The following is a 16,508-nucleotide window of genomic DNA, read 5'->3' on the forward strand; positions in this document are numbered from 1 at the left end:
ACCACCCCCAGTGCAACAGGGCGGATGGCGGGCCCGCACTCCACCAGCATGCTCGCCCCAGCAGTATCGCTCTTCTGGGCCATTCTAAGGCTCGTAGTAAGAGGGGTCCCTACCCCTTCTCTGTGCGCATCCAGATGTTACGCAGCCCTCACATGGGCCTACTCACCTGGATCACCGGATCCCGTTGCAGCAGTGTGGGCGGCAAGCCCCCGTGAACCCCACGGGCTCAGGTGCAGCAGGGAGCAAGACACATCGGCGAGGTGCACCATCGGATCTCCCTTTTTTTGCCAGCGTGACCGGCCGCTCTCTGTACAGGGGCTGCTCAGCCACCCCCGTGCAGCCCCCTCACGTCATCAGCCCGGGGCCCAGCAGCTCAAAGCAGGGCTTTCCATCTGTGGTTCGCCCACAAACAGGAACCGCCAGCAGTCACGGCCCTGGGCTCCCAGGACCAAGTCAAGCCCCTCCAATCCGGCCAGTACGCAGGCCCACCCCAGCCAACCTCTTGCATGTTTTCAAGCCTCGTCAGATCCCGGGTCAGACGTCGATCCGGTAACAAGTCCGGGGCAGCCTCGGAAGCGGCCAAGATCGGCCCTGTGGCTCAGCTGTCTACCACCATGCACAGCGGAGCAGGCCAGTCGCTGCACAAGATGCACACCAGGATCCCCAGCCTCCGGGCCGGAGCGCGCTCAGAGCCACCAACCGACTCCTTGGTGCCTCCGGTCAGACACCGCAAACCGGGCAGCCCCGGATGACGCCTGCTGCTCCGGTAAGGGCCGCTGCTCAGGTAAGGACCCCTCTTCAGCTAGTTCTCCCACAGTCAAGGGTCGTTGGTGCATCAGCCGACTCAGGTCGTGCAGTCCTTAAACCAGGCTATCACCGTCCGCGTAGCCTCCCGCGGTAGGTGGTGACCCGTCCAGATGTCAGATGGTACCCAGGGGTGCTAGCTTGCAGGAGATTTACAGAATTATATGGCAGGCCGGCCAGGAGCCTAAGGAGCTCACGTCCTGTCGGCCATGTTGTGTGGCCACGACCCGTGGGATGCCATATTAACTTTAAGGGAAATTTGGAAAACACTGCCTCCACATCTTGAGAAAGGGGGCCTGCTTCTGATAAAACAGGTTATTTGGTTCATCTGAATGTGCACCCAGAGAACTGAGGCTGTGGGTACAGATGGTTGGAGTCTGTACTATTTGGCATTAGGCATTGTACAACAAGGCTACGTGCACTAGTAGTTTAGCGTGTTTGGAATGAGTCACACAACGTGATCTGTGATCTTTGACTATAGGTGTTCGGAGCCTAATGTTTAAGGCATCCTGTAGATATACATAAGGCCAGTGATCGGTGGCTAGAGGCCCTTGGAGTCTAGGGTGTTGTGCATGGCATTTGTAAGAAATATGGGAGCTGGGATTGATGGCTAGAGAAGCCCAAAGCCTAGCGTGCTGGGCGGGGCATAGATCACAAACACCTGCACAGTGATCTGTGGCCATTTGTACTCAAAGCCTGTACTGCTGGACACTAAAGAGATCAATAGTTTTCGGCCAATAACGAAAGAGAAGATGAGACCGCTTTTCTGCTATGTGTAAATCCTGAGACAAAAAAGTGCACATGTAAGGACAAGACAGTCACACAACTAGGTAAACAGTAAACGTTTTAATCGAAATTTGAACTGTTTTATTCAAATATAAATAGAAACAATTTGAGCATGTATCCCCTGCATCTTGGAACATCAGTGCTCTTAAGAGATCCATCATGATAGTTAACAGAGTTTGCAACACCACAAATTAGTGGTGCACAATGAACAAATCTTAGATTTCAAAAAAATTAAGAAAAACAAATCATTCTAAAGTTTTGCATTTTATTAACATGCTCTCAAATGTGTGCTGAAGGAGATGTAGAAGGTAATGGTGTCTATTTAACCTACAAACCATACTTACCAGATAGTTCCTAGATGGACCCCTGCAATCATCTACCACATTTACCTTAACCGTGACCCATATTAAATAATATAGGTTTGGAGGCAAAATCTTCTCGGCGCAGGGGCCAATAAAGTGGTAAATAATTTGTGGAGATCTCCAAAATTCACAACAGCTTAGGTAGCAAAGTAATCGGCCTCACAGGAAAGTGCAAAAAAAATGAATATTTTCCATTGAGCCACCATGATGTGTAAAAACCTTTCAGTTTCCATTTTCCATTCCTTACATAGTCAGCCACAAATCTCTTAGCACACTGAAGGAGGCTACTGGTATTTGTGGCACTTGAAAAGCATCTAAAAGCATGGTGCACTAAAGCACCCTGAAGCCATCGAGGGTAAACTTACAACCAACTTTGCACTCCAAATAAATTGGGGGGAAAATCTTCTGGTAAAAAAAACCAGAACAGAAAAATATTGAAACATTGCTGAATTTCTAGTGCATAAGCATCCCTTTGCTGAGAATTAAGCGAACTGTATTTATAGCAACCTAATACCAGAACGTGAATCACGCCTGGAAGACGTCCACCTTGTGCCTCTAGATGCAGAATCAGTTTGTGACCGAGATTTATGGCGTCTACTGCTTTGATGCCTCCTGTTTTTAGACACCTTGTCTTCAGACTGTGAATCTTCCTCGTCCGAATCGTACAGCTCAGACAGCAGCAGCAGGGCACTTTGAGGCTCAGCAATTTGGCCAGTAGAAGTTTGGGTTCCGGGGCTTGGAGAGTTTGTTTTGTCTGTGTCCGTCTGCACAGGGGTTTTTGGACTAGAAACATCATTCGGTGCTTGCTTGGCCTTGCTAAACTCTGTTAACTTCATTTGGTAGAAATTATATGCTGGGTGGTCTTTATGATTTAAAAACCTGTGAGACAAACACAAAATGTATTTAGAAATGACAAATATTGAAATTAATTCAAGCAGTCCACCCCTTACTTTTTGAGTATTCACAAGTGTGATAGAAATGTCCAGAAATAGGCCTCACAGCTCACTGTGCCATGGAGCTTAAAAGCTGCACCTTATGAGATACCTCCAACAAAGCAGAAACTGGTCTGAGGCTTTTGTCTCCCTCTGCACGTTGAATAGCTTGGGACTATATGAGTATTAGGACCTCCTGAGTGTTCCCTTCGTAGCCATGGCAGGGTGGTGGAGGTGCCTGGGTGTTTGGCGTAGTGTGCAGAGCTGGAAGGCAGGAGGTTGAAGAGAGAAAAGGAAGCAACAGGGAAAGACAGGGAAAGGGGAGAGCACGAGAAAGAGATAAAGTGGGAGGGAGAGAGATATACTGACCAAATGTTGGCAGAAGTAAAAAGGAGGAAAATTACGAAATGAGCGACTTCTGAAAATTACCACTCTATACTTAAGAGTTTAGCTTAGTTTTAGTTTATTTCATTTGCATAGTCATTAAAACCATTGCAATGCGATAAAACAACAAGATCATTAGTACATATAATATTGAATAAAACGCATTTACTCATTCATATTTTTTTTAAACAATGGCGACTGAGAAGTAGTTCATCGTAACCAACCTGTTTTTGCTTTAGCGTGTATTTTGAGGGAGCCATGTTCTCAGTTCCAGTCCGCTACTTCCCATCGCGCTCGGTGCCAGATTTAAACAAAGTGTTTCTTTAGTGCAAAAAGTGCTTAAGTCTTTTTTAAAGTGCTAATCACATATTTCAACCCGGCATCATTTATTCGTTGTAGATGGCTTTTATCAGGACTGATGTAATAAATGAAAGATGCCCCCTTCCAAAAGCCCGATCTGCGTAAATAAAATAAAGTTGTTCCTAAGAGACTGTCCTTGGTCAGGTTCATGTCCTTTGTACTGGTATTTTTTTCCCTACCAGTCTCAGGAACTTCACTAGACAGCAATTCAGCTTTGGGTCACCAGGGGCAAAACAGGCCAGCACTGCTTGTATCCGAGTGCCTATACCAAAGAGGGTGAATAACGTAGTGTTTTTATAAAACTGGTCAGTAGTATTTTCGTTGACATTACTTCAATATTAATGCCAGCACAAATCTTAACACCTTCAATGTGAAGGCAATCCCCCCCCCCGGTGCTGATGTCTCCTGGATCCCATTGTTCATGACAAGGTCGCTCGTCATAAGCACACGACCAGTGTACTGCATGACGAGCTGAGCTCGTCATGAGCATGGAAGGGGTTAATGAGGTGTTCTGGTGACCAAAGTTTTAGGTCAGGTACTTAACATACGGTTTAAAAAAAAAGATAAAAAAACACCAAAAAGCACTTCGATAAACAGTTAAAAAAATCCAGGAGATCCAAATCAATGATTAGAGTGCAAAACTCACCAAAGGAACAGACTTCCTTTTTTTCCACTCAGAACCCCAAAATGTAGTTAGAGACGTCCATTTTGAATCTTGTTAGTTACTTAACTCGCCAAGACATGATTTTATAATGCATCATCCGTAAGCCTCTATAATGTCATCTACCCAGGATTCAAAATTAACACCAAAATTTAACTGGAAAGTAAGAGGTGGGATCCCAGTATATACTCTGATTAACTGACTAAAAGAAACCCCACCCCATCCTATCCAACATTTAAAGGTTTGGTAGCAAGACACAATGCATTTAAATAGCACCGTCATTTCTGCCGTGATATATCGACAGCAAGAAAATATTCCCAAATTCCTGGGTAAAATCCTTGAACTGACCGTGCACATGCAAACTTTAGCATCTAAAATTCTGCTGATCGATAACGCCAATATTGGGTCAATGATCAGAACAACAGACCTCTATGAGGCTAAACTGAAAAGAAGACTGCATTTTGACTAATTCAAGTTGTTAATTGCCCCACACAGACAATGGGACACGCACTTGATCAAATTTTCACACACAACTCTGAACACACCAACCTTCAGATCCACCCACAAAAATGGTTGAACCAACCCTTCTTATCTGTACTCCTCCTGTACCTATCAGCCAGGCCAACACATAAGAACTAACCAAACATCCAAAGCCAGCAGGCATCTGAGCGACCTCAATACCTTACAAAACGGTGGAGAAACAGCTACACCGAACAATTCAGAGAAGCTATTCAGGTTTGCTAATAGGGAGAAAATCAGAGTAGCACTGTTGCCTTTTATATTTGTTAATTTCAAAATAACATTTTTGCTTGACCATGCCTGCTAGGGGTTTGTGAACTGTTGGCAGTTCTGTTTCATCTACTTAACAAAGGATAATGGAACCAATATTCAACAGGCAACAGAGTAGAGCTCAGAGAATACAGTCCCTGCTGTAAAGATGTCTAATACTCTGGTCCTAAGTTGTAGTGCCATTAGGTTTGTAAACGGCCTCATTCAGAGTGTGGTGACAGAAGTCAGCTGCTGTAACTTAGCAACTTAGTGGAGTGGTGTGGCTCACTGGTTAGAGGCGGCAGACCTGTAAGCAGAAAACGGCCCGGGACCAGGGTTCAATTCCCGACGCGGCAGGATCTTGGACCAGGGTCAACGGACTCGATAATTCTCGCCTCAGTGCCTACTCTAACCAGGAAACACACTCGGCAACTCTGGGCATTAAGCTTGCCTCATCTCTACAACGGCCCCCAGACGCCGGGGATGCCTGGTTTCACCCTGGAGATACCCAGAAAGGGACCATCTCACAGGGAAAACCAGGACGGGTTCCCCAGAGGTCTACAGCGCCAGGACACTCGGGTAGAGTAACAGTGCGCTTTACAAGTATCCCACACAACTGCCCCTTTCTGCCCAGCATGTTTCTCCCTGCCTAACACAGATTCAGGGGAACCAATGAATTTATGACAGCAGAGCCTTGACAGGGTCTGCGGTCAGAAGCCAGTGGCTCATGCGTCAGGAAACCGAAGCCCAAGGTAAGCGCAATTAGGTCCAGGTAGATTACTCTTTAGTCTCACATGACAACTCTCCTTCTCTTGAAACACTGGACATCCAGTTAGCGATCCCCACAGCGCTACTATGTTCTTCAAATTTAGGCAGGGCATTGAAACTACTGGGATAATTACTCAGTTATGGGAGGGCTGCTAGTACCCAGGAACCTTATGGCAGAACATCTTGTGGCCCACTGCATTTCCAGGTTCGAACGGGAGGATTATTTCTCCAATGCTATTCAAAGCAGGGGCCTTCTTGGATCTTACAAGAGCAGGAAGACTTACAACATCTCACTAAACAAGGGAACGTTCTATCAATAAATAGAGGCATCACCCTGAAATGGATCAGTAGTCAAAGTAGTTTCACAGCGCGGCAGCATCAGCAAATGTCTCCCCAAAAATACAACACTTTGAAGAGTCATCAACAAGAACAAAAGCTTTCACAACATATGTGCAGGTCTGAAGGATGGCGAGGTAAGCACAGTAAGAATTTCTGTCTTCCTAGGAAACTCTGCACACAATTATTGTGAGGTAAAACTTTCAGGAAGAAAGATTTTCAACTAATGTGCTTTGTTCTTGTTAGCATCAATGTTTTTAGTATTGGTGAACCTATGTGAGCATTACAAATTGAGACCTTGTTCATGGGTGCGTAAGTATTATCAGTGGGCTCTGAACATGATAAACTGTGTGGAGAAAGGATCTTGGAACTTCAGAGACCCCAATACCAAAGGATCAAGCAAACTCGAAAGCTGGTTACTGTCAGTGACTATTAGCATTGAAGCGAGACTACCAGGATACTAACGCAAACGAGGTTTCGCACAGCATCTCTTCCTTTCCCAGTTTCAAAACTGCATCACCCGATTCTCAACTTTAAGTCAATGCATCCAATTAGGAGCCTTACATAATACCAGATTCAGAAAGGAGAAGTCTTGGATTAGGCGGTCAAGTGATCAGATCCCTCAGTCTCAACAGAATCTATTCCCTGGCGCCCTCCCCAAGATCCCTAATATGCCCTACCATGCGTTTTGTCACAGATCGCTATTTAAGAGCTCTCTATGACTGCTGTAGCATGATAGGGGTGGCAAGTGGCATTCTGCAGCTATGTAAATAGATGGGTTCTGGAACCAGCTAACACTGAGCCATCTGGTTTTCAGGATCAGTCGAGTCACCCTACTTAGGGAGAGACTTTCAAAGATTACATTTACTGTTTGCATCTATGACCAGGCACAAAGCCAAAATGTCCCTAATTCGTAGGGGGCCACTTTCTGAAGGGCATTGCTTTTTTGATTTTTCAGCACCAAAGCCACACTTTGGGGACTTACTTCTGAAAAAAATAAGTAGTGCAGAATGAGCCATGGCAAACAGTCTGACATTATAGTGTTTGGGAAAGTGATCCTGCTGAGCCTGCATGGGCACTTCTGGTAAACAAAATCTTAGCCAGGATGACAGGGGCTATTAAATGTAGCTGGCTGAAGAAGCAGGGACTCCACTGCCTCAGGGGCATGGTGGCCAGCCCACCAGGGTCTAAATTAGGTCCCATGTCTTCGATCCTTCAAAGGTCGATATAAAAGTCTAATATTAACATTTAAGTAGCAACAGGGAATTCACTGTGTGTATAGAAAAGACAAGCTCAATATTATGATATTGCCTAATAAAGGCCATATTTTATCGTAAACCCCCCACTATTTGTTCATTAGGAATACATACCAAAATTCTGGCTTAGAAGCTTCAGCCATGGTAAATCGTTCCATTTCTGGTCCCATCGTAACAACGAACCGCGCCAATGTTTCTGCTGCGTCTCGTGTTTTAGCATCAACTAAAAAAAAATACAAAATAAAATCTTATTTAGTCATTTCAAGGTGCACTAGCAGTAAAGTTAGGGGATTAGCCACCAGTCCTATGTAAAACTCTCCAGAAACCTGACACTGGTAAACAAAATACTGAAAGTACGAGCCTTTTACAAACGCTAATGCTCCTCAGGCTCTGAACTGCGCTTCAACAAGGAGCTGCTGTTCTCGGGCTGCCCTACTTCTGAAAGTACTCACTGTAGTGACTGTTGGGTTATATATTCCTAGACCCCACCCTCCAGATTGGGGCTATCCAGTCCAGTAGGCCACAAGAAACACATCACTACTTGCAGAAAACAAATCGAAGCCTGGTACCTATGAGCAGCCCCTGTTCCGAACACTGGTACCACACTGTGCCTCTCACAGCCCCAGTCTCTCCTTCCTTCCAGAGTAGAGAGCAAAGGTCACTGAGACAAGCAGAGGAGTTTTGTGGAGAAAGGGGGTCTGAGGTTACAAATAAAAAAGGGTATTTACTGGCATTGACTCATACTTCCTGGAACATTCAGTACCTCTTCTTCAAAGCTTCAAATCAATTCTCACTGTAAAATTATCTAAAAGCATTACAAAAGTGCCAGTGTTGAACTCCTACTGCAAAGATACCTGTGGATGTGCTCAAAGCATAACATTGCAGCAAAAGCAAGCGTGAGGAATATAAAGAAAGAGAACCCAGAATTAGACGGAGATAAGTTAAGCGCTCCCGTCTCCACCATAAGGGCAGCACCAGAGAATCTTCTTCTGAACTGGAAAGGGGTGCACAAAAAGGTAACCAAATCATCCCTCATACCACACTATGGGGCAATGAGCATCAGGTGACTGTAGTTCAGAGGACAGACCTTTTTGTCTGCACCCAGCATGTGGTGGTTGCCTAAAGGCTATTGCAGTTCAAGGTATAATCAGTGTCTCATAACAAAGGTCCACCCCTTCCCAAGAATAAGTGTGGGACGTATATGAACTGGGTGTCCACTTAAAACGCGGAGTCCAAAATAGTGGTGTCCTGTCAGGCTGTCAAAGGACTGGCAAGTTGCACATTCTTTGTAACCCATCTTGAACTATGCCCTTCTGTTCACTGACTACCGGACACCCAGTAGCTCCATTAAGCAGATTTGAGACATTAAAAGAACTTGCCTTTTGTTCCCAGGCCACCGACTGGGTGGGGGTCCTTGTTCTAGGAATGCTCTTCTGATTAACTGTTTTTGTGTGCTTCTGCTGGGAATCTGACCGTCGGATCTTCAACCTACTGAGTTTCCAAGCCTTGAACTCATAGCGGCAGAAACCTTATGGCAGAGGGTAGTTGTGTCTTTTTCAACTGAATATTTCTTTTTTTTGAGAGTCTGGACACTTTGTCCCAATGACTTAATGAAAGCAAATAAACAATCAAAATCTGAAGAGCACCTTGTGTTTCTAAGAAGACGCAATCATTTCTCCAGAGGTTAAAGTTGGCCACCGGGTTCCATGTTCTAGAATATCTAGGGCCTAGCTCGTAAAGGTTATTTCTTAGAGGTCTCGCCATCCGTTTCTGGATGAGGTGTGCCATTTACATGGATACTCAATGTCTCAATTGTAGGAAGCTGGCTCTTTATATGGTATACCATAAAGAGGTATATTGTGCAAAGACTCTATGTATTCCATTATGAGTAGACAGGGCTTGCTCTAGCAATCCCAAGGTGCTCTCTTAGAGGGCAGTGTGGTCGAGCAGCCTTAGGCTTATCACATAGGAGTGTTAGACATCTGTAAATACACATATAGCCAATCTATGATGCACACTATTCAAACAAGGAGATCCACACCAAAAAATACAAATAAAACATATCTTTATATATATATTTAGGCACCAGGATAAATTTGATCAGGTAAGAACATTTTGAGATAGAAATACTTTTACATTTTAAAAGTCGACACTTTTCAGAGGCTGCAATGTTATCCTATAGAGGAAAAACTAATATGGCATACATGTATTGATACCAATCTCGTGGACTTACGGTAAGTATGGGGAAAGGTCCAAGGCAGCACCAAGAGGTCACACTGGGAGGCACTGAGGCGGCCGGCGGCAGAGATTCAATACAGCGTCTGGTGCCCAATGTTAGTTTATGGGGATCGGTCTTCGTGAAAACTGACTGCAGGTTTGGACTGAGAAGGCAGTTGGGCTGAACCATCAGGAGGGCTCAGCCCTTGCGATGCTCTGGGACACCTTTAGTCCTCTTTTCCGCTGGCCAGGGATGATGTGTGCAGAGGTGTCTTTATAGGTGTTGGATTTTCGTTACTAAGCCCGCTAGAGGGGGCCTGCACACAGAGGCTGCAGGTGGCATTGGAAAGTCCACAGTGGCCAAGACCAAGGTGGGCTTTGTCTCTGGAGGGCTGGGGGACCACGCTGGTACCGTTGGCCCACATCAACTGGGGCTTGGAGCGACGGGTGGTGCTTGCCAGAGTTGGGTTTCCGTGGTCTTGGAGTCCTCTCAGGTCTTTCTTGGGTACCTGCAAGCCGCAGGGAACACCTCTGCTGATCCACTGGAGTTCTTGAGTCTAGGTAGAAGTGTTGCCAGTCCTCCCAGGCTTTAGAGGAACAGCCTGCAGGGTTAGTTGACTTTGGCACAATCATCAGGAACAGCAAACAGGCCAGCAGAGTTGGCACCAAGTCAGTTGCTTCTTCCAAAATTATTCCTTTTCTCTGATCTTTGGTCATTCTTCTTTTTGTTGGCAAAATCGGATTTCCTGATGCTAGAGGCTCCCCTAAATACTAGATTTAGAGGAGGTAGGGGAGTGTAGGGTATTACGGCCACTATATGACCACTTCCAGAGTTACTACGCTTGCCATCACCAAGATGGCAGACTCTGAAAAGTTGTATCCATTTCAGGTAGCCCACCTTAGGGATGGTACTAGCCTGAGGGTGGACACGTTTAAATGACTACTAATTTCCGCGCCTGTCCTGGTGCAGAAGGGTCTATGGACAAAGAGTGTCTGCATCCTCTTGTGAGGGAAGCCATATTTGCATACCAAAGGCGTTGGAATGCTAATTTGCAGGTCATCCTGTAGGAGGGGGTGTAAACACACTGCCCAAGCAGGCTTGGTTTCTGACCTCCTGAGAGCAAATGCCATCACCCCTGGGGTTCAGAAACTAGTCTGTGGTGGCAGGCTAGCTAAGATACACTAGTAGTAGGTAGATTTTCAGGGGGCAGCTCTAAGGTGCCCTCTGGCTGCATGTATTAATAAATCCATCACTGGAATCAGTTTGGGTTTATTAATACGAGATGTTTGATACCAAACATCCCTGAAGCCATCATGTAGCTGGGGAACTCGTTTTTATCAGTGTCCAGCACATGTTTTAAAATGGCTTCCCTGATCACTTGTACTGGCAGTAATGAAACTGACCAGCACAGGCATATCTGCTCATGCAGTTATGTCCTCACATGTAATATAATGCTCCCTGCCGTAGGTTTGTAAGGCCTATTGTGGGGGATGGGGAGCTTACAAATATCACATGCAGTGTTATGGGACGTAGCACACAGGAATGTGTGTCATGTCGTTTTTTTCACTTTAGTCTGCACCAAAACACACAGCCTGCAATGACAGTCTTGCATGAGTTTCGTGAGGGGTCCCGTAGGGTGGCACAATACATGCTGCAGCCCATAGGACGCTCTTAAGTAACTCAGGCCTTCGATACCTGGGGTACTATTTACTAGGGACTTATTTACTAGGGAGAGGGGTTGGCCTAACGGCTAAGGCGCTCGACCTCGGACCTGGGGATCTGGGTTCGAGTCTCGGTAACAACGCCAAAAACCTCCTGTGATTCTGGGCAAATCACTTAATCTCCCCGTGCCTAAAATGAAAGTGTCCTCATGTAACGTAACTGGAAAATATGTAAAAGCGCTCTGATACCTGATTCGGTTCGGGTCTAGTTCGCGCTATATAAAACTCTGCAACAACAACAACAACAGAAAGTGCTAAAGGTATTGCCAATTGGGGTACAATTGCACAGTTTTTGGGAAAGAGGTCTGGCACTGGGGACCTGGCTAGCAGGAACCCAGTGCACTTTCAGTCAAAATCACATAAAATACCCGGCAAAAAGTGGGAGGACTGTGTCAAAAAGGGGCACCTTCCTACATCAATCTGCAATGAAGCTTAGCAGGGTTAGAGAAGGAAAGTCCAGGGTGAAGCCCTCTAACACGGACCACACTAAAGTCCACATTTGTAAAGCGCACAATCACCCGTAAGGGTCTCTAGGCGCTGGGGGGCCGTCGGGAAGATTAAGCGAGCTATTGCCCAGAGTCACATGGTGCTGGGCTAATCTGCCGCCGGAGCCGGGGATCGAACCGTGATCCCCAGATTCCAGCGTCAGTCGCCCTGGCCGCGGCGCCACACCTCTTCCTCAACTGTGTCCAACTTTCACAAAGAGGCTATAGTTGAGGATGTTTGGAAAGTAGCATCCCGCCTCCATTTGTAGTCTCACGTTTTGGATTAGGGTTGCATGTAGAACTATGAAGGATCCCAACGATGAAGAACTATAGCATCACAAAACTAGCTTTCACTCTTTTTTTTTTTTAACCTAATGCACGTACAGTGTCCCGAAGTGGCATATTGTATATGCTAAATATAAGCATAAAGTAAGAATGGAGGAGTGGCATTACAAAGCAAAAGGGACATTGTAAGAAGAATCTAGAGTCAGAAAGGAAAATACGGGACACACAAGTAATGTATCAACAGCAGAGGTGCACCAGGCATTCGTTTGGTTTCGGTATAGAAATACTTGCCTTTCAGGGTCTCGTCTTGAACAATCTTCTTGGTTGGTACAGGGAGATCATTCTGTCCTGATCTTCGTTTTCGTGGAGGTGGAAGGAGTGGGGCAGTGAAACAGTCTGTTGATAGGTTGGCAGATGACCCAGCGTCATTGTGAAATGGTTGTGGAGCTGCAGGCTGTGATGGTTTGGTATCTTGTTGCTTGCCAGACTCAGAGGAGCTAAACATTCTTCTAAATTCAGCTAACTTTGTTTGATAGAGATTGTAAGCTGGGCTCTGTTCTGCATTTAGGAACCTGTGAAACAAGCACATGGAAGATATGTGTGTATTTTTTTCTTTCATATGGTGCAAATTACATGAGTCTTTATGTGCGCTGTTCAGTAAAGCAAGTTGTTAGAAGTTACATAACTAGAATACTCAAACAGTTAGTAATGAAATACAACAAAAAACAAACATCAGCTGAACTTCATGCCAGTGTAGAAGTTGGAACAAATTTAGATTACAGCAAATCAATGGCCTCAAGTAAAGAGAATATGACGACAAACGGAACAGGGTTATGCAAATCTCCTTTCTATAAAGTGAGAGGATAGCACATAGTTTGCAATAACAAATTTGGAAAACAAAAAGTATAGGTATGAAGATGTTGCATATCAATGAACGGGGGGGAGACTCTGTTTTCATTGGCATCAGATCAGAAGTGAGTTCTATACAGTTTGGAGAGAAAAATAGGAATTTCCACTGAAATCAGTATTACAAGAACTGCTGAAGTATGATCACAGGTGCTTCCATAGATAAATCCACCAGGTCAAATCAAGTGGAATTTGTACCAAATAAAAGGCCTGGAATTTGAGAATATCTCGCAAAAACTGGTGTGGTAACAAACATTTGTATGTTTTCCCCCATTCCATAGGAGCTCTATGAAGGCTTACTCATAAACCTGCCGTAATACTGCAACCTGGGGTTACTTATACCCAAAGTAACCGTAATGATGGTAACAAAAGGGAAAGGAGGAACTACATACGAAGATGTAGCTTGAATAACTGGATCCACTAATCCTATTTCACTTCCGATTTCTGCTCTGATATGGGGTCTTAAGGCAGATGGACTTCAATTGCCATTGAGAGAAGAAGAGATTTTAGTAAGAGTATAGTAGCACTGTCATATGATGCCAGGACTAAGGTCAGTATGCACATGCAATGCAGAGGCTGCATCTGCAAGATGGAATATGCTACTTACCAGTATGCATCTGTTCTTGGCATAGAGGGCTGCAGAGTGGTACATTTATGAATAGATCGCCATCTGGTGTTGGGCTCGGATGATTGCACTTTGTTTTTCTTCTGGAGAAGTCTTTGTCGTCATAGGTGACTCCTCCTCTCGGTGTTAGTGCGCATGGGCATCGGCTCCATCCTTAGATTGTTTTGCCATAGTAGGGTTAGATGGAGTAGTGTAGTGTAGTACATAAAGATATGCCCATGTAAATGTATCTAAATAAGATAATGTTGGGACAGACACAGGTTTCCGGGGAGGCAGGGAGGGCATGTACCACTCTGCAGCCCTCTATGCCAAGAACAGATGCATACTGGTAAGTAGCATATTCCGTTCGAGGCATATGGGCTGCAGATGGTACATTTATGAATAGATTGTACAGCAGTTACCTCCCTAGCGGTGGTCACCAGTGTCTGTCGCAACTGTCTGAAATAGAGTTTTTAATACAGCTTGGCCCACTCTGGCTTGTTGTGCAGCCTGTACATCAACACAGTAGTGCTTTGTGAATGTATGTGGTGTAGACCAAGTTGCTGCTCTACATATGTCATCTAGGGGAATGTTCCCTAAGAATGCCATAGATGCTCCTAGTTTTCTTGTGGAATGAGCTCTAGGAGGAACAGTTAATGTTCTCTTTGCTTTAATGTAACATATTTGTATACATCTTACAATCCATCTTGCGATGCCTGCTTTAGAGATAGGATTGCCCTTATGTGTTGGGGAAAATGCTACAAATAGTTGTTTAGTTTTCCTGAAGTCTTGTGTTCTTTCTATGTAGTATGAAATGGCTCTTTTAACATCTAGTGTATGTAGAGCCCTTTCTGCCACCGTCTGTGGCTTTGGAAAGAAGACTGGTAATTCCACTGGCTGATTGATGTGGAATGCTGAAATTACTTTAGGCAAGAACTTTGGGTTTGTTCTAAGAACCACTTTATTCTGGTGTATCTGTAGGAATGGTTCTTGTATTGTTAATGCCTGTAACTCGCTTACTCTTCTGAGTGAGGTAATGGCTATAAGGAATGCCACCTTCCATGTAAGGAATTGTATTTCGCACCTATGCATAGGTTCGAAGGGTGGCCCCATTAGTCTGGTGAGTACTACGTTGAGGTTCCAGACTGGGGAAGGTGGTAATCTTGGTGGAATGACTCTTTTAAGCCCTTCCATGAATGCTTTTATCGCTGGTATTCTGAACAGTGATATGCGCTGCCTATTTTGTAGGTATGCTGCTATAGCTGCTAGATGTACTCTGATAGATGTGTACGCTAGATTACATTGCTGTAAGTGTAACAAGTAGCAAATAATCTCCCTTGTTGATACGTCTAGAGGGTTGATATTGTTATTAGTGCAGTGTATAGCAAACCTCTTCCACTTAGCTGCATAGCATGCTCTGGTGGTTGGACGTCTCGCTTGTTTGATTATTTCCATGCAATTTGGGGGGAGATCTAAGTACCCAAATTCTAGGATTTCAGGAGCCAGATCGCTAAGTTCAATTGAGTTGGATCTGGGTGCATTATCTCTCCATGGTTCTGTGTAAGGTGCATGGGTAGAATTCGTAGCTTTTGATGTGGCACTTGTGAGAGTTGCAGGAGCGTGGTGAACCACGGCTGTCTTGCCCACGTGGGTGCTACTAGTATCATGGTCATTGAATGTTGTTGCAGTTTCCTGACCACTAATGGAATTAGTGGGAGAGGGGGAAAAGCGTATGCAAATTTGTTGGACCAATTTATCCATAACGCATTGCCCTGCGACAGGTGATGTGGGTACCTGGACGCGAAGCTTTGGCATTTTGCGTTCTGATGAGTGGCAAATAGGTCTATCTCTGGTTGTCCCCATCTTTGGAAGAATGGCTGCAGTATTTGTTGGTGCAGTTCCCATTCGTGTATTTGTTCCGACTGTCTGCTTAAGATGTCTGCTATCTGGTTTTGAACTCCTGGTAGGTGTTCGGCTAACAGATAGATGTTTTGAGGAATGGCCCATCTCCAAATCTCCTGTGCTAGTCTGGATAATTGGAGAGAGTGCGTCCCCCCCTGTTTTTGAATATAATACATTGCTGTCATGTTGTCTGTTCTGATCAGGACTGCTTTGTGGATAACATGTATCTGAAAGGCTTTCAATGCTAGAAACACTGCCAGTAGTTCTAGATAGTTGATGTGCAGTGTTTTTTCCTGCACACTCCACCTTCCTTGTACTGTGTATTTGTCCATATGTGCTCCCCATCCGGTGAGCGATGCGTCTGCTGTTATTGTCACCTGTGGAATTGGCTCTAGGAACGACCGCCCCTTGGTAATGTTTGTTCTGTTCCACCACTTCAGAGAGCGGTGTGTGCGGTCGTCTACCAACACCAGATCCGTAATCTGTCCTTGAGCCTGATTCCACTGTGTCGCTAAGCATTCTTGTAGCGGACGCATTTGTAGTTTTGCATATGGTATTAGCAGTATGCAGGATGACATCATACCTAGTAGCTGCATGAACACTCTTGCTGTTAGTGAGTGTTGTGGCTGAAATCTCTGAATGATTGTAAGCATTGCTTGGACTCTTATTGGGTTGGGGTACACTTTGGCTTTTTCTGTGTCTATGGTAGCCCCCAGATATTGTTGAACTTTGTTTGGTTGTAGGTGTGACTTTGTGTAGTTCACCGTGAACCCTAGCTGGTGTAGTAGCTGAATTGTCTTTTGTGTGTGTTGCAGACACTCCTCTTGCGACCTGGCTTTTATTAGCCAGTCGTCCAAGTATGGGAAGACATGAATTTGTTGTCTTCTTAGGTGAGCTGCTACCACTGCCAGGCATTTTGTGAACACCCTTGGTGCCGTCGTGACACCAAATGGGAGGACTTTGAACTGAT

General features: G+C 45.1%; 1 protein-coding gene across 9 annotated transcripts in view; it reads right to left on the minus strand.

The window, feature by feature from the left end:
- Positions 1–1,635: 1,635 nt before the first annotated feature.
- LOC144799484 (SURP and G-patch domain-containing protein 2-like) overlaps positions 1,636–16,508 on the minus strand; it is a 71,595-nt gene continuing 56,722 nt past the window's right edge. For all 9 annotated transcript variants that reach the window (XM_078670820.1, XM_078670821.1, XM_078670819.1 and 6 more), the window contains 3 exons: positions 12,418–12,698; positions 7,532–7,640; positions 1,636–2,831 (listed from right to left, as the gene is read on the minus strand). In XM_078670820.1, the coding sequence (XP_078526946.1) occupies positions 2,450–2,831; positions 7,532–7,640; positions 12,418–12,698 (772 nt within the window). In that variant the 3' untranslated portion in view covers positions 1,636–2,449. The remainder of the gene's footprint in view (positions 2,832–7,531; positions 7,641–12,417; positions 12,699–16,508) is intronic.

Source organism: Lissotriton helveticus, chromosome 12 (assembly GCF_964261635.1).
Source record: "Lissotriton helveticus chromosome 12, aLisHel1.1, whole genome shotgun sequence".
In the NCBI taxonomy this organism is placed as follows: domain Eukaryota; kingdom Metazoa; phylum Chordata; class Amphibia; order Caudata; family Salamandridae; genus Lissotriton; species Lissotriton helveticus.